General features: G+C 39.7%; 1 protein-coding gene across 1 annotated transcript; it reads right to left on the reverse strand.

Moving 5' to 3' along the window:
- Positions 1–5,837: 5,837 nt before the first annotated feature.
- LOC139472889 (ribitol-5-phosphate transferase FKTN-like) lies at positions 5,838–20,329 on the reverse strand. Its single transcript, XM_071255354.1, has 7 exons — positions 20,219–20,329; positions 15,582–15,758; positions 11,946–12,217; positions 10,620–10,870; positions 8,715–8,848; positions 6,912–7,036; positions 5,838–6,054 (listed from the first exon to the last, which is right to left on the reverse strand). The coding sequence occupies exons 1-7, from the start codon at positions 20,327–20,329 to the stop codon at positions 5,838–5,840; spliced, it is 1,287 nt and encodes a 428-aa protein (XP_071111455.1).
- Positions 20,330–21,362: the final 1,033 nt, after the last annotated feature.

Genomic DNA, 21,362 nt, shown 5'->3' on the forward strand with positions numbered 1-21,362 from the left:
ACAGCTGTTGAACAGAGACAACTTGAACCATAAAGGAGAAAGATCGATTTTACCACCATGGCGAACGAGGACAAGGACAACGATCTTTTAACAGACACGATTCTTTGTCTATCTCGAGGTGACTGCTGTCGCTCTTTATGTTACATTATGTTTTATGGCAGTATGATGTATTGTTAAACAATCATTGTAGCTGTATTAAATTGTTTCTGTTGAAAGTCAGTAGAAGTTCATTGCATTGTACTTGGTGAGTTGAGGTGAAATGGGGGTTTAACGTCGCGTCCAAGATTATTGCACTTATATAGCGACATGCATGTACGTGTGTGAGTGGCTGCTTGTACTAGTCCGAACTGATGCCGATTTATAGTACTAGCTCACTGAGATACCATGTCGCAGTTTAACATGAATACCCCACTCAGACACAGTATACTGATTCCGAGCCGACCAGTCCTTGTTATAGCCCCTTAATGCCGAGCGCCAGACAGGGTAACAACAAGTACCATCTTTTAACGTCATTGGTATGACGTGGCTAGGGATCGAACCCGGACCTTCCGCTCGGACGCTCTACCACTAGACCATGGAGGCGGTCCATTGTACTTGGACAATTATTAGTTGCCAGGACTGATGTGAAATCTATGAGTGGATGTATGTGCGTGTACGTGCGTGTGCTTGTTTGTGCGTGTATTTGCGTATCAAACCTCATATCGAAATAAAAAAAATATCTAGACAACATCGAGAGATGATACCGAAATAGATTTAATTTCGATTTTATTTTTGCCTACATAAGCCTTTCAGGCCCATATGTTTTCTATTTTTTTTCGATACTATCTTGAAATTTCAAGATACTAAGTGATTATATTGAAATTTCAACAAAGTATGTATCTTGAAAATTCAAGTTATTATTTTGAAATTTCAAGTTAGTATCGTGATATTTCAACGTAGCAATTTGAAATTCCAACTTAGTATCTTGAAATTTCAACTTAGTATGTATCTTGAAATTTCAACTTAGTATGTATCTTGAAATTTCAAGAAAAACGAAAAAAAAACAAATGTCCCTAAGAACAGGGCTGGAAACTTACAGTTTTAGTCCACTGGCCCTTATAATGATAACAAATGGCATAACCCTGATACCTCAACTGTTGGGCAGTTTGGCAAGGACTACATGACTTGTGCTAATTTCTAACGCTGCTGAAAGGTTCCGTACTTGCCTGTATTGTGCAATACTTTATGTGAGATCAGAGCGCCCAGGGGGTACAGGCAACAATGTGCTCGTATGTATGGTCAAGTAGCTCTACAGTGACATCTTTTGTAATAACATCATCATCATCATCATGTCTGAGAACGGTCTGGTTAACAACTACCTAGTTTAGTCAGTCACAGTGAAAGCGCGCCGTCCTGTTGCTATATTGTCTGGTCAAGACTCGATCGTTTGAATGCCGCGACATGACAGGGGGACTGCTGTGCGGCCATAGGCAACAAACAAAGACTTAAGTGTTTATGCAGGTGCTACTGGTAGATCAGAACATGCTGACCCTTTTTTGCCAACACCACTGTCCTGATATGTTCATACAAGTTGGCCTTTTACGCCCATTGGATTCTGTTAATAAATTAATAGCTTTGTGAACGTTTCACCAAAGTGGTAAACGTCGGAGACTTTCATTACTCATTTCAATTCAGTGTTTGGTTATAACTGACAGATACCATGAAAATGTAAACGTTGTTAATAACATCCCTGGTCCCTCTAATCCTTTATTCCGGACCCCTTTAATCCGGAAACCTCAACTAAGGGAGTACCTCCAGGGATGACGTGTACAAAGATCCAGAGGATCATATCAATAGCTTCTATAATCCGGGGCCTATGTCAACACATACAATCACTACTTCGTTTATCCGGAAATTTGCTTAACCGAACGGATGCCTTGATGTTGCCCTGGCTGGTGCTCGTCATAAAGTGATAAAACAAGGACTGGTCGTGTTGGAGTCAGTTCACTGCTCCTGAGTAGGGTATCTGCTGTGTGCTATCTCAGTGGGCTAGCCGCCTTTCAATCTGGCATCTGTCCCGGCTATTACAAGCTTCCAGATGTCGCTATATAAGTGCTATACTTTTGAACGTGACCTCAAACCCCGGCTGTCCTGGCTATACAAGCCGCCAGACGTCGCCATATGAGTGCCATACTCTTGAACGCGATGTCAAACCCCGTCTGTCTCGGCTATTACAAGCCGCCAGACGTCGCTTTATAAGTGACATACTCTTGAACGCGACTTAAAACCCCGTCTGTCAAATCCCTCTTGAACTCAACCATATTGGTTATCAAAAGTGTAACGTGATATTGTGTTCGGTAGTGTGTTATCGTGTTATGATTTATGTTGCTAAAAGCACTCACTCACTCACTCACTCACTCACTCACTCACGCACGCACGCGTTATGTAAACGATTAATGTTTCCAGGGTCAGAAAGTTTCTGGAGAAAATAATATTCATATAGGAAATTATACCAGTGTTAATAAGATACTTGTTGTGAAAATAATATCCTGGGCAAAAAATTCTCGCTCACTCACTGATGTCTCCCTCCCCAGGAGCCAGTCCTACTCCACGATGACACTGCGAGGGGTTATTGACGCTGTTGTTGCAGGGAAACGCCTTGAGTGACCCCAGTACTGTATGAACGAACTGTAAGTTTGTTTGTTTGTTGTGTAACGCCGCACTCAGCAGTATTTCAGATATATGACGGCGGTCTGTAAATAGTTGAGTCTGCACCAGACAATCCAATGATTGACATCATGAACGTCGACCCACGCAATTGGGATACGATGACATGCCTCAACCAAGCTGGCGAGCCTGACCAAACGAAATATGTTATTGATATCAACTCTTTTTTTAAAGGATAAGATATCGTTATACATCGTCGAAATTAATTGTGGTCTATGCTTTCTGGGGCAGCTGCATTGCGGCATATAACAACAGTCACTCACTACCGTGGCTCCTAAACCTGACGTACCCATCCTGTAAGATGGGAATATGAATACGCCTGAAGTGTAGGTTGTGTTCCCCTTGGGAGATGAGGCTGCAATTATAATGCACGCTTGTCCATAGACACGGAACAAAACTGAGATGCGTGATGGTGGCCTCTTTTGCATTATCAGTGCTGATCAATACCCATCACCCCTAAAACTCAAATAGACTGAGCCAACCATGCCTATTCATGCGATGTTTGTTCCCCAGGTACTCGTTGATGTGCAAGTGCTGGGAATCACAGCCTCAAGACCGACCCCGCTTCAAAGAGCTCGTGCAGCACGTGGAATACCTGTTTGAGAAGGAGGCGGACTACATACAGCTCGACCAGTGTCAGGAGGCCGTGTACATGGTGCTGGAGCAAGACACCCACGACGAGAAGCTATGAGAGTTATCGTTTTTGGATACGATGAGATCGCCATACGAGTCGAACTTGATTGAGGAGGAACTGTGCGGGTGCGAAGGTGATTGTGAAAAGCATTGCTGAATGACGTGTAAGCCTGCAGCAGTTGTCGTTCTTGGATAATAACCCATTGCTCTACTTATGATATTATAGTCTCGTAATTAAGATATGTTATCGTGTACAATTATCAATTATAGTAATTGATATACATTATAACTACAAATGAGAACTGCAAAGTTGTACTGAGGTCAAGAGGTTTTGATTGGGCTGAAGATTACGTCAGTTGGACATACCACGACAGGGCTCCAGTACCATTCACTAATGAATGGAGGTAGTGTCAATACTTCACAGATCGTCGTGCCCAAGTCGTCCAACGTAGCCGAACATGGCCGCTCTGGGGATGGCTCAATCATGATTTCTTGGTGGGATCAGCAGATCTGGGGTCTATGTCCTACAGTGGGGCACGATGACAGGTGTGTTCTACACAGGGATCACATTGGGGATGTGTACGTTAGACCGTATACTGGTGTAATCGGACCGGACTTGATCCTAATGGACGATAACACACGACCTCATCGTGCCAGGGTCGTGGATGTCCATATAGAGCAGGAGACCATTGTCCGCATGGAGTGGACAGTCTGGCCACCAGACCTCAGCCCTGTCGAACACATGTGGAACTAAATGCATACGGTCATGTAATAATGAAATACTCACTTACATTATCCACAAGAAAACGCCATGTCCTTCTTTCGAACATTAAAGTTTGAATTAAATTAAGAGTGAGTGAGGTTTTCCACTGCTTTTGTCAGTATTCAAGTCATATCGTGGCATGGGCACCAAGAACTGTTTTATTCATGCTGGTAACTGTGAATTACCTTAAAACAATGTGATGTCGCGGTAGGCCCCGTCGTCTAAGGCGCCGCAATTCTCTTTGCAGAGTTGCGTCCCTTGTACCCGCCAGAAACCTATGATTGTGGGTTCGAGTCACGGTTCGCCCCAATTATACTTATAGGTTGATCAGGACCATACCCTTGCTCACTGCATCACTTTTCCTCCCACATCAAGCTGGCACGCCTTGACATAACAGGAATACCGTTTAAAGCGGCGTCAAATCCAAGCCACTCACTCACTCAGTCATAAAGGATTGCTCGTATTTCTCTGTATGACTTCATAGTTAAGTAACGTCAAATATATTTACCCTTGTTTTCGAGTGAGTGAGTTGGTTTGCCTTCTTGTCATCGCATCGTGCCTTCGTACTTTCGCCCTCATTAAGTTATGTAGGATGGAGGATGAGGATGGAACAAAATCACTCGATAATACGAAGATACGAAATGACAGCTATCAGCCACCCACCTGTGAAGATGCCTGTTAGAATAGGTCTTCAGCTTGTCGTATAAAGACGAATATGCTTGTTGTGAGAGGACTGACGAGTTCGGGCGGTCAGACTCGCTCACTTGGTTGATGCATGTCATCGTATCCCAATTGCGTGGATCGATGTTCATGATATCAATCACTGAATTGTCTTGTCTTGATTCGACGATTATTGCTGAACGTAATCGTCGACCATGTATAAATGAGGAAGGACCATACCCAGAAAGCCCAACCTTCATGTGAATGATTATGCTTGTAGGTAATTTCAATGCATCATTTACACAATCATTACCTTCCACAATGGATATCGTGCGAATGCAGTAAACATGTGTTACTTTATTTATTAATAATTTCATGCTTTGAAGTTTACACTGTTTCTTTCATACTGATTGGCGGAAGGGGTAGTCGCGTGATCTGATGTTTGGAGTTCACACACCTGTGAACGGACAAAAAAGTTCACCAGCGCAGTTTAACGAGCGCTTTTAAATCGTACACACTTCAATGAACCAATCCAAACTGACGTTCAATTTTTAAGAACCACATGGACCAAATAAATGTTCAAGTTCTTTTTGCATCATCATGAGAAATGTCTGCGATTTGTTTCAACATTTTAAAGTGTCAGAGTACTTTATCTGCAAGCATGAAATATAAACAAAAACAGTTTTGTTTCATACGCTTCCTGCACAAAATGACTATCATGAAACAAGTAACTGATTTTCAGCAATTTTAATATCTTACACTCATTAATGAATATCAAAAACATAAAATGACAATAAGCTTGTGATATCCCTTGTGGCATCCATCGCCAGGCGGGAGTACTACTGTGCGGCGTGAGTACATCTTATGTACTTGTCTGTTCCGTCATTTGTTATTTTCCTGCCTTGGCGTGTTATATCTAAATAAGTGAACTCCGTCGGTATGTCGTGTTTCCCGACTGAATTGAAGACACGGTACATGTTTAAGATATATTCATGAAGGCATGCCGACACGTTTGCCCTTTTTAATGATGAGCTGACCTCCAGTACAGTAGCTCTGATTAACTGATGTTAACCCACTAGTGTGTCTCCTGTATCACTGTTTGCCATTCTTCCTTTGGCCAGACCCCGTTTTTCTGCACGTTACTGCTGCTTCCCCTCCAGTCCCACTGCTTCACTGAAGTGTTCCAGTTCTTGCCGTAGGCGGCAGTGATGTAGGGCAGAGTAGGACAGGGGATGCGCAGTCGGCAACCCATGAAGTCAGTCCAGCAAGTGTCAAACTTTGGAAAAATGTATCTGGAATAATAGTCATGCTTATATCCTTCTACCTGAGTGTTATTATTAGAAGTAAAACGTATTTAAATACTATCAACATTAATTACCAGCAGAACGGACTAAAGACCACTAGCAACCAAAGCAGGGCCGCCAAATAGGCATGAGGCCCCAGTAGCATGCAGTGATGAGCATCATGTGTGAGTTAGTGAGGTAAAAAGGTCAACATGACATCAGCCTCATCTCAGCCATAAGTGTTGCCTGCAAACTGTAATCTTTCAGAGAGAGTGAGTATGGTTTTACGCCGCTGTTAGCAATATTCCAGCGATATCACTGCGGGGGGACACCAGAAATGGGCTTCCCACTTTGTACCCATGTCGGGAATCGAACATAGGTCTTCGGCGTGGCAAGCGAACGCTTTAACCACTAGGCTACCCGACCGCCCCCGTAATCTTTAAGAAGCTACCAATGAAGGCCAGTGAACCACAGAGCAAAGCATTATGTACACATACATATAATTGGAAGTGATTCCATGGCATTTGATTGGTTAACCAAGCATTATTTGTGCTTTATGTATTCATAAACCTGAAAAATAGGCCACGCCCACTAGAAGACTTATGTTTCATGAGTGGCTGATAATAGAGTGGGTGGGGCTTGTACTGCATATTATATTAATATTATTATTTTGCGTTTTTATATGAACACAAACCCAGATGTGCACACGCAGATTAACACAGTACAATACACAAGCAAAACATACTGAAGTCAGTTCTTAAATAGTTAGGCTAGAAGCTAATCCTACTGCAAAGGAAACACTTTTTGAAAAAGCACAAATGGGATTATGTAGGATGAGGTAGGAGATTCGTATTATCAACACTCACTTATACTTCTTGCCATCGTGGGCGTCGGTTCCTCCTAGCCATAGATAGGTCTTTTCCTCATACACGAAGCACACATCGATCTTGATGCCATGAGTTTTAAAAGCCATTTCGAAACTATCAGACATCTAAAATGGATTGAGATAAGAATCTATTACTTGCACGGATATTTCAAATATTAACATTCCTTACTAATTGAATATTATTTCACTTATATTACGTAAATCTGTACCTGATTTTACATTTTTTTCATGCACCACACTCTTTCAAATGTATGTATTGTATATGGGCCAGTGGCCTTGGCACAAATAAAAGACTTCTTCTTCTACACATTTTTAATGTAGGACGGCCAGACTTGGATGACAGCTGGCTTAGCCAGAATAGGTTCATTCACAGTTCAGAGATTTTGTAGTGTCAACATGTTTTTTTATGTTTATTTCTAGGAAGGCGGTGTTTGGATGCTCCTCTCCCGCGTATTGTGTAGTGAAGTTTTCTGGCGATTTGTACTGCGTTTACATTGAACACATGTATAAATAACAGATACGCAAATACAACGGTGAATATTTACTAAAAAAACCCCGCATCCGTAGTCATCTAGCTACCATCATAATATCATTTTGAAAGACCTAAAGAAGAATTCAAACCCAATACCGCAAAGAAGAGATACAAGCTGAATACCATGAAACACCTTACAGAAGAGTTGAGGCCGAAATACCATAAAATACCGCAAAGTAAAGAGTTGAAATCCAAATACCATAAAACACCGTAGAGAGGAGCTGAAATCCAAATACCATAAAATACCTTAAAGAAGAGTTGAAACAGAAATACCATAAAATACCACAAAGAAGAGTTGAGACGCGAATACCATAAAATGCCATAAAGAGTTGAGACAAAAATACCATCAATACCAAAAATAAAGAGTTGAAACCCGAAAACCATAAAATACGGAAAAAGGTGAGTTGAAACTCGAAAAACATAAAATACCTTAAAGAAGTGTTGAGACCCGAATACCATAAAATACCATAAAGAGGAGTTGAGACCCAAATACCATAAAATACTGCAAACAAGAGTTGAGACCCAAATACCATAAAATACCGCAAAGAAGAGTTGAAACTCGGATACCATAAAGGAGTTGAAATCCGTATGCATATACATGCAAAAGAATTATAATCCCCCGTACCGTAAAGAAGATCTAAATTTTGAATACTTTCGTAAAGAAGATTTAAACCCCAAATACTGTAAAGAAGTGCTATAAGTTGAATACCTTAAAATACCATAAAGAAGAGTCAGAAATTGAATACCAAAATAAAATATCATAAAGAAGAAATGAAACACAAATACTGTAAAATTCAGTAAAGAAGACTTATAAACTCAAATATTGTAAAGAAGAGTTAAAAATCGAACACCATAAAGTAGCGTAAAGAGAGAGTTGAAACGCAAATGCCAAAAAACAGCAACAAATTCCTTTCCATATACAATAGAATTGTATAATCGATTATACAATCCCGACTATATCACGAGCATGTGTTTATGAATCACTATGAAATAGTAATGATACCAGGTATTCCCGAAATGGTCAGCGTATCCTGCCCCACCCGTGGCACCCGTCACAATCACATGCAAAGGCACTGTAAGGAAGAGTTGAACCCCGAATATAGTAAAATACTGTGAAAAAGAGTTAAAATCTGAATGCTGTAAAATAAGGCAAAGAACGAGTGGAAACCCTCATACCATAAAATAAAGTAAAGAATAGTTAAAACCCACATTCCATAAAGAAGAGTTTAAAAAAAGAACATACAGGCTCACCTTCCCCTTGACATGCAGGAGTTGAAACCCGACTTTCAAAAACGCCGGCAGGATGCCTGTACTGTAGCGCTGAATGGGAATCTCTATGTCTATATCACTGGTATAGGGAATGAAACCACACTGTCGATACCAACCTGATAAACACATTGTTTTGAGTATACAGTTTGGCACAATGTTAACGTCCGGTTCACTGTCAATCTCTTATGCATAACAGAAGTCCAGTAAGATACAATTTGTTATATTAGATTGGTGCTGTTGCAACTGAGTAGCTTTTTGGAAAGGAAAAACATAAAGCTGTGTATTAGAAATTAAGTTTAAAACTCATTATTTGTATGTTTCGTATAAGAGGAGCCTGGTCACATCTTGATTATATATAAGAAATAAACACCCCATAAAAGGAAAGTATACATAGTTATATTGTTGTTGTTATTGTTTGTTTTTTAACGCCAAACTCAGCAATATTCTAGCTATAAGACAGCGGTCTGTAAATAATCGAGTCTGGACCAGACAATCAAGGGATTAATATAATGAGCAACGATTCGCGCAATTAGGACCAATGACATGCATCAACCAAATCAACGAGCCTGACCACACGATCACGTTAGCCGCCTCTTACGACACGCATAGTCGCCTTTTACGGTAAGCATGGGTTGCTGAAGACCTGCTCTAACCCGGATCTTCACGGTTCTAGCGTGAGATGAGATGTTTTAAAGGTATAAAGTGCAAACAGATGGATCCGAAAACGGGAGACAGGCCACAGTGGCGTAGGCCACGTGTGACCGTAAAGTGTGGCGTGCGACGACTGCTCAACCGCTTCCTGACGGTGACGTCATTGGCGTTGACGGGATTGAGACGCCGCACTATAAGACAAAAATATCAAGGCAATAACTTGCAGTGCTCAGGAATTTGCAGACCCAACCGCAGAATAGTTTTGACCCGTCAACATCTGCATAATAAAAAGCATTGGTTCCGAACTGTGTCCTTTCGAGGTGTCCTTCCATGTGTCAGGGGGGCACGGGTGGCCCCGTCGACTAAGGCGCCGCGATTCACCCCTCGGGCACCCCAGAAAGCTATGATTGTTGGTTAAAATCCCGGTTCGCTCGATTATGTTTCTAGGTTTGTCAGCACCATACCCGTGCTCGTGGGTTTCACCGAAGTGATAAACGTCTGAGACCTGCATCACTTCTGGCTTCCTCCCATATTAAGCTGACACGCCGTGATATAACTGGAATACTGTTAAAAGTGGTGTCAAACCCAACTCACTCACTTACTTACTCCCTATGTCAGAAGATAACCACAGGTGACAATGTTTCAAAATTACAATGTCAGAACCATACTGCTCAAATAATCCAGGGCTGTCATGAGACCTCTCACGATATAATATATTTGAGATCATCTTGGTAGACAGATAAGACAATGTCCACAGTAGGAACCTGCGTTATTGGCGGAGTGCGATCGCATTTCCAATGACGCTATCGGGCGGCTTACATTATCCATAAAGCTTCGTGCCAAGGGCCTAGTTCCACAAAGTGATCTTAGCGCTAAGACTGCCGTAAGTCTATGTTAAAGTATGGGAGCGCCGATCGCTTTGTGGAACGGGCCCCAGACCTGTCTGACCACTGGAGAATGTCACACAAGATATTGATACTTTTATCGAGTTCATATGTAAGCAGCATCCAGAAGCTTTGTTATTAATATTAGACTTTCATCTGTATAGCTGTATATTTTGGTGAAAGTTACCAGACCCCAGTGGTTGATTTGTTTGTTTGCACACACACACACACACACACACACACACACACACACACACACACACACACACACACACACACACACAGATAGGGAAACGACGGGACCCTTAATGGTGGTTGGTGACGTAACATAATGCCATACAGGTGCTCTCACCAAGACACGTGCCAAAACTGAGCCAGAAAGGAATGCCAAGAGGATCCAGAGCCCTCTTCGTTTTGTACAGGACTTCTGCCCCATGTAATGCTATTCCACTTCTTTTTTGAGGGTTTTTACTGAGATATGTCTGCGCCCCTTGATAGTCACACTCAATGAACTTGGACCTCGGCATCTGGGCCAGGAACTCCCCTACTGGGTGCGGGAGGTAGAGCCACATGCCGTCCACCGCCGTCAGTCGGACATCGAATCTAGTTATGATTTAAACATATGTTATTCACAAGGAAAAGGATTGGGCACAAGTTTTCACAACTTAGATAGCCCTCTCCCAAAATATACTCAACAACCAAAGTTCCTGTGACACCAGTATTTTAGTGTATTTTTCAAACAAAGTTTGGTTTTCAATATTGTAGAAAATGTATGGAATCAAGTCACAAAAGTGCAACTGCTACAGAAAAGCATGCATTCCATGCAAAAGTTGACTTTTATGCAAGCCCCATGCATTTCACTACCAAAGAATGGGTATAAAAACATGTGCGTTAACGGGATTCCAAATGCATTGTTTAGCATCGTGCTGACAACAACCACTCAGAAAAACAACAAAATTACGAAATTATTCAACATTACGCAATGCCACGCCTGCCCGGCTCGCATCCCTGATCTCTCACCATTTGAGCACATGTGGGATGAGATGGATCGGCGCCAATATTTTAGTTTATTTTTCAGACAAGTAAAGTTTGGTTTTCAATATTGTAGTACATGTATGGAATCAAGTCACAAAAACGCAACTGCTACAGAAAGCATGCATTCCATGCAAAAGTTGACTTTTATGCAAGCCCCATGCATTTCAGTACCCATGAATGGGTATAAAAACATGTGCGTTGACGGGATTCCATATGCATTGTTTAGCATCGTGCTGACAACAACCACTCAGAAAAACAACAAAATTACGCAATTATTCAACATTGCGAAATGCCACGCCTGTCCGAGAATGAGCGTCTGCGAGCCATTGGTATGCTTGAAGCAGGATCGGGTCAACGTGGTGTTGCAAGACAATTTAACGTCCACAGAAACATCATTTGGTGTTTATGGCAACGTTGGCAACAGCCCTCATGTGCAACGTCTTCCCCCTTATGACGAGCAATATTCCCGCAGCAAAATACAGCAAAATGACACAGTTCAAAGCGGCGTTAAACCCAACTCACACACTCACTCAAAATGTAATACTTGATTTTGAAATGTGTTTGTAGCACGAGTCATACTATAAATACAACACATGAGCTGACCGATACAATGTGTCCAGGTGGTAAAAGACACGTCGTGTACCTGTCATATGCTCCTGCGCTGTTTCCAAACGTCGTGTTGAATCCGTGAAAGATCTGACTGTTCGAGGGTTCAAGGGAACTGTGCCACCAGTAGTTGTCGTCCCGTTCGTAGAATACCACCAGATGCAGAGGAAGGCTTCCCGACTGGCGGATGAGGTAATGTGTAGGAACACTGGGGACAGTGGTCCGCTCCAAGGACAACAGGCGGGGATCAGGAGCGGTCACTTCATTTAGTACAATACCAAGGTCATTGAATTCTAGAAGGAGTGATTCCTGTGACGAAAAATATATCTTCAGCCTAAAATGTGTAGCTTGATAATCGATACACACATGTAATTGCTTCATGTTCGCAGTGATACAACCTTGACCACAGTTTATATAGTGTTGAAGCTGTACCTGTGACATGGGGAACCACAATGCTGAAGAATCCTGACTTTCAGAAATATTGAAACGCTGTTATCAGTTTCTAATGATGTGAATTACAGGTGATAAGAGACTGGAGGCTCCACTATTCTATAAGCTAGGACATCATTCATACTGCTATATATTTAAATACTAATCTTCAAGCTGTTGCTATCCGCCTTTCACACTGTATTTACTTTGTGCTCATTGTATATACCCCCCTCATCTGTTCTACGACATTCTGTTCTTCAGAATCTATATGATCAGCCCTGCATCATCAAGGGAGAATTAAATGGGCATAACCCTCTATTGGGTTTGGTTTGTTGTTTAACGCCGCATTCAGCAATATTCCAGCTACATGACGGCGGTCTGTAAATAATCGAGTCTTGACCCGACAATCCAGTGATTTACATCATGAACATCGATCCAGGCAATTGGGATAGATGACATGCATCAGCCTGTCTCCTTTTATGACAAGCATGTGTTGCTGAAGACCTATTATACCCCGAATCTTCACGGGTCAGCATGGGTTGCTAAAGACCTATTCTACCCCGTATCTTCACGGGTCCCCTCTATTTGGAAGTGCAAGTACAAGCAATAAGGGCAAAGCCATTGAAGATTCACTTCCCTATTGTCCTCAAAACTGTAAAACCGGATGATAACCCCCTTTATCACGGTGGTATTTTACAAAGGCGAATTTGTCCGTGTACGAAATAGCATGTGCTGAAAGGGTTAAACCTGATAATTTGAAAAATCTCATACAGTTATCGTCCTCTGCAAATCCTTATATTCGTAAACCATGGTTTAATAATGAATCCAAACAAGCAACAACGTAGATGAAGTTAAGATTACTACTGGTGCAAAATAATGACGTGTATATAACCACAATAAGCGGCATTCTTGCAGGAACTATGTCTCCAAATTAATTTACGCACAACTACGTACAAGGTGTGGAACAAGGTTGAAAAATATAAGGCAAAGGTTAAAAAATCATCTGTGCACCATATTAAAGAAGGTTACAAATTAACAACTGATAAATCTGACAATGCAAATAAACTTACGTCCCTGAGTTTGAGAGATAATAGAAACAGCAGGAAAATAAAAATGTTAATTTTGATTCAAACGGTGAAGATTGCAGTAAAGTATGTTCATTACATGAGCTACAAATAGAAGTACAAAACTGATCATTTCGTACGATTAGAATCCTTTGTTAAAATGCTGTAGTAAATAAACAAGTAGTATCAATTTAAATGTTCTTTGATCTTGCAAAAGTATGGTATACTATCTGGAAGCATGGCACTTTAAAGAATTTTTCATTATTGAGGTCATGTTATATCACAGTTTTACAGATAGACAGTTACAAGTCCGAGAGGGTTCAACCTTGTCTGGACATTATTATCAGTATCAGGGAGTCCCACAATTCTGTCTGTCAGATTGTTTTGTATTAAAATATATAGTCTTTTAAAGGTTTGAACTGATTCAGTAGATGGATCACTGTTCGTGGATGATCTTAATATTTCTTGTCGGGGTAAAAATATGCACACAATAGAGAGGCAGTTACTAATCTGTCTAAAAAGTGGTTTCTTGAGAACAGATTTTCGAAATTTAAAAACTAATCGTATGTTTTTCTGCAGAAAATGTAAGTCGTATAAGGACCCTGAACTATTGTTTGAATTGCACCCCTATCAAAGTTGTAAAGGAGGCCAAGTTATTGGGACTTTGACAGCCATTTAACTTCCTTACATTAAATACCTCAAAGCCAATGCCTAAAGGAGATTTGTTGAAAGAAGTTTCTAATTCAGAGTGGGTAGGGGATCAGATAACCCTCTTACATTAGGAAGAGAATATATGGATATCAACTTTTATATTATGTTCCTCATAATACAGATGTTGCCATCCATTTATTCTCTTCCTTATGTGTATAAATTCTAAATGCCTTTCAAAGACCTAACCCTCTTACGCTTGTACAGGTCACTGATTCGTTCAGAACTTGATTATGGCTCCATCGTCTATGGTTGAGCATATAAACGTAATTTACAAAACAAACTAGATACTCTTCATCATCAAGGCCTCAGGCTTTGCATTGGAGCCTTCAGAACTTCTCCCATTCATAGGAAGCGGAGGAATTACCCATTGACCAACGCCGTCTGAAATCACCCTTACAATACAACACTAAATTATATTCAAACAGGCATATTCAGCTTTTGTCTTTAATCCTCTTTATGGAGATATTTACAACAAGAAATCATCTCTTATCCCACTACTCGGAATCAGAATAACAAAGCCATTTCATTTGCACATATTCAAGATATAGCCCTCATTTACGGTCAAGCATGTCCTGCTTGACTTTACTGATTTTGTTCCATCACAAGGGATACATATTTCACTTTCAAACGTCCACGAACCTTTCTTTCTAGTAATGTTATTTCTCATTTATATTGTGCTTTTTAAGAGAAATAGAATTGATTCATAAATCTTGTTGTACAAAGTGTGTTATTATATTAACTGGAGCTGCTAAATAGTAACTTAGATTGTTAGTGTCCCCCTAAGTGGGTATAAGTTTCACGTCATTCAGAGTGTTTTTATGCATGCCATACTTATAAAAGTAGTATATTTGTCATTTTACATTGATGGCTAAATTGCATACTTCTTCAGCAGCTGAAGGAACGGTATAAATCCTGCTGCGGAACCGAGCAGGACGCGGAAGTTTCGTAGGTCCCCATGGTTCCTAGTATGGTGGCCTGACTTTGGTTGCTGGCGATCTATGACCCTTTTTTATTTTTCTGTTGTACAATAACTTCTTCTTTTAAATACTCTCAACTACTTTTAAATCGAAACTGTGATTGTTATTGCCTTGTCCAACGACGATACATATATATATATAGTTCTCGTCACGATATGACTGAAATATTGATGTGACGTTAACGTTTAACTCACTCACTCAATTTATCATGAATACATTATTATGTGATCAAGATTGATATTGAAAGATCACCTGAGTATGAGAAGGTATGCCCGTAATTTCTGACAGGGGGAATAGTAAATTCGGCAAGATACTTCAACGTAGATGTACCAGACGACATGATAGTCAATTTCCCTCTTGGCTTGAACCATTTTGGATGAGCTACGAAGGCTCTGGTGTCCAACTTGACAATTTACATAGGCCGGTAATATTAATGGAGAAAAATGTCTTTGCCCTGAGTTAATTGTGAAGTGTTTTATGGTTTTAACATACCCCTTTGTCCCAGTCTGCTCCGAACACCCCCAGTGAGATGACATCTCCAGCCGAGCACAGGATACAGGGAGGTTCCGACTCTTTGGCAGACAATAGATGCTGCAGTATGGATGGTTCGATGACAAATATAGGAATACCATGATGTAAGCACTTGCTGGCGAATGTGTTGAGTAGTTCCTGTTTTAATAGATTGATGAAACTTAATCACAGAGTAAGAAAAAACGACGTTACAAACTTTGTCTCTGTATGTCAACTTGTTGAAAACTAAAGCAATAGAATTATTGACTTTCTTCTTTGCTTTAATAGTGTAGTATGGTCATCTTGAAGGCTTTTTTTCTTTTGTTTGTTTTTTGTTTGCTTTTATTACCATGGATACTAACCTCACTTTTACAACAAACCATCCATGTGCACATGGTCAAGGATACTAAATAATATCCTTCATAAGACTTTCAATTTTAATGTTAACAAGAACTATCTCAATTTAGCATTCTTAGTTGATCTTATCATATGATCTGGAAATGAAACATTTCACATTTAAGTTAAAAAAGTCATACACATTATCTGATGATCCATATATGTACATAAAAGTTTCTAAAGACCATCCTCACAGACTCCACAGATGGGGCTATCTACACAACTAATTTGGAATAACCATTTTCTGCAAAGTACAATATTATCAAAATTCGTGAACGCCAATTCTTTCATCTTGTTTTGCACAGGTAACTTACACATATCAGCAAACATAACCTTAAAATTAGGAGTGTTATGAATTGTATATGGCAAAGTAACTTTACTGTTATTCAAAACCTGATAAAACATTGTTGATCTAATTTCTTTTTATCATTTCCCCTTAATTTCTGGCAGTTCATCAAGATCTCAGTCAGGTCTTCTTAGTCTATGGATATAACATATCACAACCAACTGCCCATTGGATAGATCTTATTGTAGAACTTGCAGTTCATACTTACTCATTACATTACCATCATCATAATATATATTCCTGACGAAAATAACACACGCTTTAACCCAGCTTTCATTATAAAAAGATTTTCCATTCACAATAACCAAATTATCATTCCATAAAATATATATTATCTTTGTAAACAGTGCTCTTCCATGAATTCAACAAATATTCATGAAATGATGGAACAATACCTGAAGTTTAATCCCCCCTACTCGATTGAAAGGCAAATCAAGAATAATTTTCAAACAACCTTTTGTTGAAAAAGATCTTGGAATCCATGCAAGACATAGGGATTTACACATATTATCAAATTTCAATACTGATGCTTCTCCATTATCACTCGTGTTTATTAAAGTAGTTATTTTACTCTTTTCTCGTTTATAATTCCAAATAAACTTAAGTGAATCAGCATTAATTTCCTTTCTTATTGAGTATAGTACTTGCATCCTACTACTTCGATACATTAATCAAGAGCAGCCTTTTCCTTTAGAAAGTAAAGTCCTCGATATATTGTTAGATTTCTAAATTTGTGGTCTTAGATTTTCTGAAGCCAAGATATTATTATTTCGAAACAGTTACATTCTGAGACACTTAACTCCATTAAATACTACTTCCACTAATACATGTTCCTTGTGGGAGATTCTGAGTTAGCATGGTACTACTTTTTGGGGGATCCATTGTATGTAACTGGAATCACTTCTTCACCAGCACGCTTCTTCGTATTGCTTAAGAAGGCCCTAATGTCTACTTTTGACCGGTGTGCGTGATGGTTGTGGAGGTATTTATACTTATCTAGTATATCTGGAACGTCATTCTTCGTGTTCAGCGTGGCTGGACATCCAGTGGTATGATGTACATATCTTCAGTATGTCGTGTCTTTGTGGCTGATTTCTTTTGTATTGATAGTCAGCAAGAGCCAATATCCTACCACCCTTAGTGTTGGAATATACTGGACTTTCACTCGAGCGTTTGCCATAATTGTTCGGACCTACACTTACTTACTTAATTACTTACTTTGGAGATTTAACGTGCGCTTTCCGACTGATGCGTATTTCGCAAACGGGCCTGACCAGGCCATTTAATGTGTTTCCGAAAGGGGAACAAGTAGTGAGTGCAACTTTTAAGTATTTGATTTATTAATTTAGGTCGGTTTGGGGTATTTTTGTTTTGGAGGGCTTGCAGTCCACTTAGGGAGTCGGTAAGTATTAGGATTTTTTTGTGGTTTTTAGATTCTTGATTATGGAGGGCTGAGGCCATGCCCATTAGTTCTGCCGTGAATATTGATTGGTTGTTTGGGAGTCGGAAGGATTGTGTGGTTTTAGTTGGTTGTGTGGTATGGACTCGGAAACCTGTGTGTTTGGAGGTCGGATCTGAAGATCCGTCCGTGTAAATGTGACACCAATTTGGCCAATGTTCGTGTATGTATGCTAGTGTGGTGGTTTTAGCTATGTTTGGGTCGGTTTGTTTATTTATTTGGCTAGATAGTGTTGTGTCTATTTTGAGTATTTTGAGTTTAGGGGTGAAGATATTTGATTGTTTGCAGTTTTGTTTAAGATTTTTAATTTGGTGTTCATTTAGGTAGTTTGTTATTCTTTGGGATATTGGGGTAAGTAAGGGGTGTTTACGAGCTAGAGCTTGGTTTTTGGTGCTGATATTTTGGTTTATTAAGTTTTGGATGAGAGGGTTTGATTGGGACGCGGCCCAGAAATTTAAGCTTAGCTGTTCCCTGCGTAGACTTAATGGCATTTCTCCTGTTAAGGCCTGAAGTGAAGTGTAGGAGGTGCCATGTTGGGTGCGTGTAATTAGCTTGAGAGCCTGATATTGTATTGAGTCAAGTTTTTTAGATAGAGAATTGTTTAGGGTGTTGTATATGGCGTCATTTTAATGCTTTTAGTGCGGATCCAGAGGGCTCCATCATCCGCGAATTTTGATGTGTTTACTTTAACTTCATGTTGATGTACCTAGTCACTTTTAGTAAGTTGATACTAACCACAACACAACTAGGTGATGAGTGTTCACTCAAAATACAAGTGTCATGTGCTCTAATAACAACACAAAATTCGATTGGTAATCAAAACTTTTCTCGGTAACAGGTGTTCACTCAAAATTCAAGTGTCAGGTGCACTAATAACAACACAATACTCGATTTGTAATCAAAACTTTTCTTGGTGACAGGTGTTGACTCAAAATGCAACTGTCAAATGCTGTCTTCAGCTTCTAAACTTTAAAACTGACTAGCGTTCATCCGCCAGGAACTGACTATAATCCAATAACCCTAATCCCCTCAATTCTCCCGAATTTCAGTTTTGAGCTAACTGGGAAGACCCCAAACCCAGCCCTGATTAGTTTATTGTCCCTGCAGTGTTTTATTGTACGATAAACACGAGTCGTTTATTTCTTATATAAGATGTCAACATAATGTAAGGCCTCTCTAAGGACGTTGATAAAATGCACAAGCTATAAAAAAAATTAAAATATTTACCCTTTAAAAAGGATGACTCCCTGAATAGAATCAACAGAAGGGTTAAGATTGGTATTTTCCGCATATTTTAACAATCCTCGCGTCGATTTTCTGTACCATTTCTCCAAATACCGATTCTCGAATATCTTCCTCGTTTACGTTCGTCTATGGGGAACAACTCATGAGACATTTCCCACTCAAAACTAACGTCGTCCAATTTACGACTTCATCAATTTTCGCCAAAGATGATGTCGTGATAGAACAATTTTATCGGAAAATAAACCACACTTTGATCTTGATTGTTTATTTCGATTCATCGCGTATGTGTACATGAAGCACAAGACGTTAACATGGCATGTGACGGGAGAGATTCCCGACGTTGTTTGTGGACCTATGGCGGTAACATTTATCAGTCATCGTTGACAATGGATCCATCTTTAAAAGGGGAGTATAATGATCTGTAAAATAGATTTAAGAATTGATTTTCACTTTGTGTGAGTTCATTGGAATATGAAACTTCATAGAGAGATGGTCCATCTATGGAAGTCGGAACTTGCGACGACGTTAATACAATGGCTCTCACCCTGAGTTGGATTAAACATATTTTTATTTCAAAAGAAATCTGGATCGGTAAACAAGGAAAACTTGCTTATGTAAATGAACAAATAAAATATATGAAGCCAATACAAGTGGTGTCTGTGAAATAAGATAATGCAGTTTTCCATTACTACATGCATAAAATTAAGCTACTTGAATCTTTTGCTTTTGACAATGAAATCGTGAACTGATTTAAGAATTCTCTGAGTTCAATATTATAGGGTCGAAATGATCAGAAACAACGTTTCTGAATCTGTTCGGGCAATGGAATTCCTAGGGGTTCCCCATGAATGTGTAAGTAGGGTGTCAGTGTTTAAGTCATTTACCGCTGTCTCGCGAAAAACGTATGAACGCCAAATTGTATCGTCAATATACGTATCAACTTCAATTTCGGTTTCACATGACCCACCTCTCGCCCAATGCAAAAGCCAGATATCGAGTAAACTTCATATTAAAAACTAAATATCCGTACGTAACAAAAGACATGCGTTATCAGGATTTATTTTGTGAAACAAGTATTGAAAGTAAGTGTTCACTCTCCAAGTGCTCTTGAGATTAGGAACAAATACATGTATTTAATAATAATAAAAAGCATTACAAGGTCGTATGTCTTACCTGTATGTGATGCTTTCTAGACGTGAAGTAAAAGCAGACACAGACAAGGAACAGCACAGTAATGATGATGCATGCTTTACGATTCTGGTAGCATCCGCTGAACCAACGCATTCTTAAATTTCCAAAACGTACCCTTAAGACAGAAAGTTCTTCTAGTAATGTAATGTTAAATGGGTATATGACTCCAATAAAGCTGCTCGGTTCTACGTGTATGCGGAAAGCAACACAAACTGGATGAAGAAATCTGCAGTCGTGTAAACTTACAATGTCAGCTGCAGAGAATAATCAGTCTCGCGTATCTTCTATCCCTAACACTAACCCTTACCCTAAAGTGAACTTAAATCAATGAAACGGGGTACAGCTGTTGCAGATAGTACGATCTATTAGTTGAAACAAATTGTTGTCTACCCAGAGACGACTACTGTCGCTCTATATATTACATTCTGTTAGATAGATATTGTTTTTTTCTTTATTTCCTCCAGATATTGAAGATAAATATCATATATGATATTATGTATAATTTCAGAGCTGTACAGAAGTACAATTTAACACTATTATGAGAAATGATAACTACAAAATGCATGACAATCAAGCATTCTTATAACTGTTTTGTAACAGATACAGCCGTTTCCTACACGATAACCATAAGTTCACCCCATAGACTTTGAGATAAAGAGCTAACACAATCAGGCATACCGCCAAGTAGTACAGACAGGATTATATCATCGTCCTCACTACATAGTCTTGCAAATGTTGAGACATTTATCACATCACAAATGATTTCAAATAGTTCATTTCTGTCATTCATATTCAAAGTACAATACAAAAAGACATGCTTAATAATATCATGAGCTACAATTCTACATCGACATTCCCTAGATTCTATATCTAGGCATCCCAGTCGTACAAGATAAGACAGGTTTGGGAACTGTTCAGGACGTTCAAGTGCAAGCAGCCAGAGTCTGTGTTCTCTATCATTACGTAGCGAAACATACATATTTAAGTTAAGTCTAGATAGCAGCTTAGAGCATACAGCTTCCTGGTCTGTCAGAAACAGCATCCACATTTGATGTCAACACAGGCCGTTCACCTGACTAATAGCAATTATAATCAGTTGACTGATATCACATAGCCCTGCGTTATT

Source organism: Haliotis cracherodii, unplaced genomic scaffold (assembly GCF_022045235.1).
Source record: "Haliotis cracherodii isolate W230 unplaced genomic scaffold, xgHalCrac1.p SCAF_25, whole genome shotgun sequence".
NCBI classification, from domain to species: Eukaryota; Metazoa; Mollusca; class Gastropoda; order Lepetellida; family Haliotidae; genus Haliotis; species Haliotis cracherodii.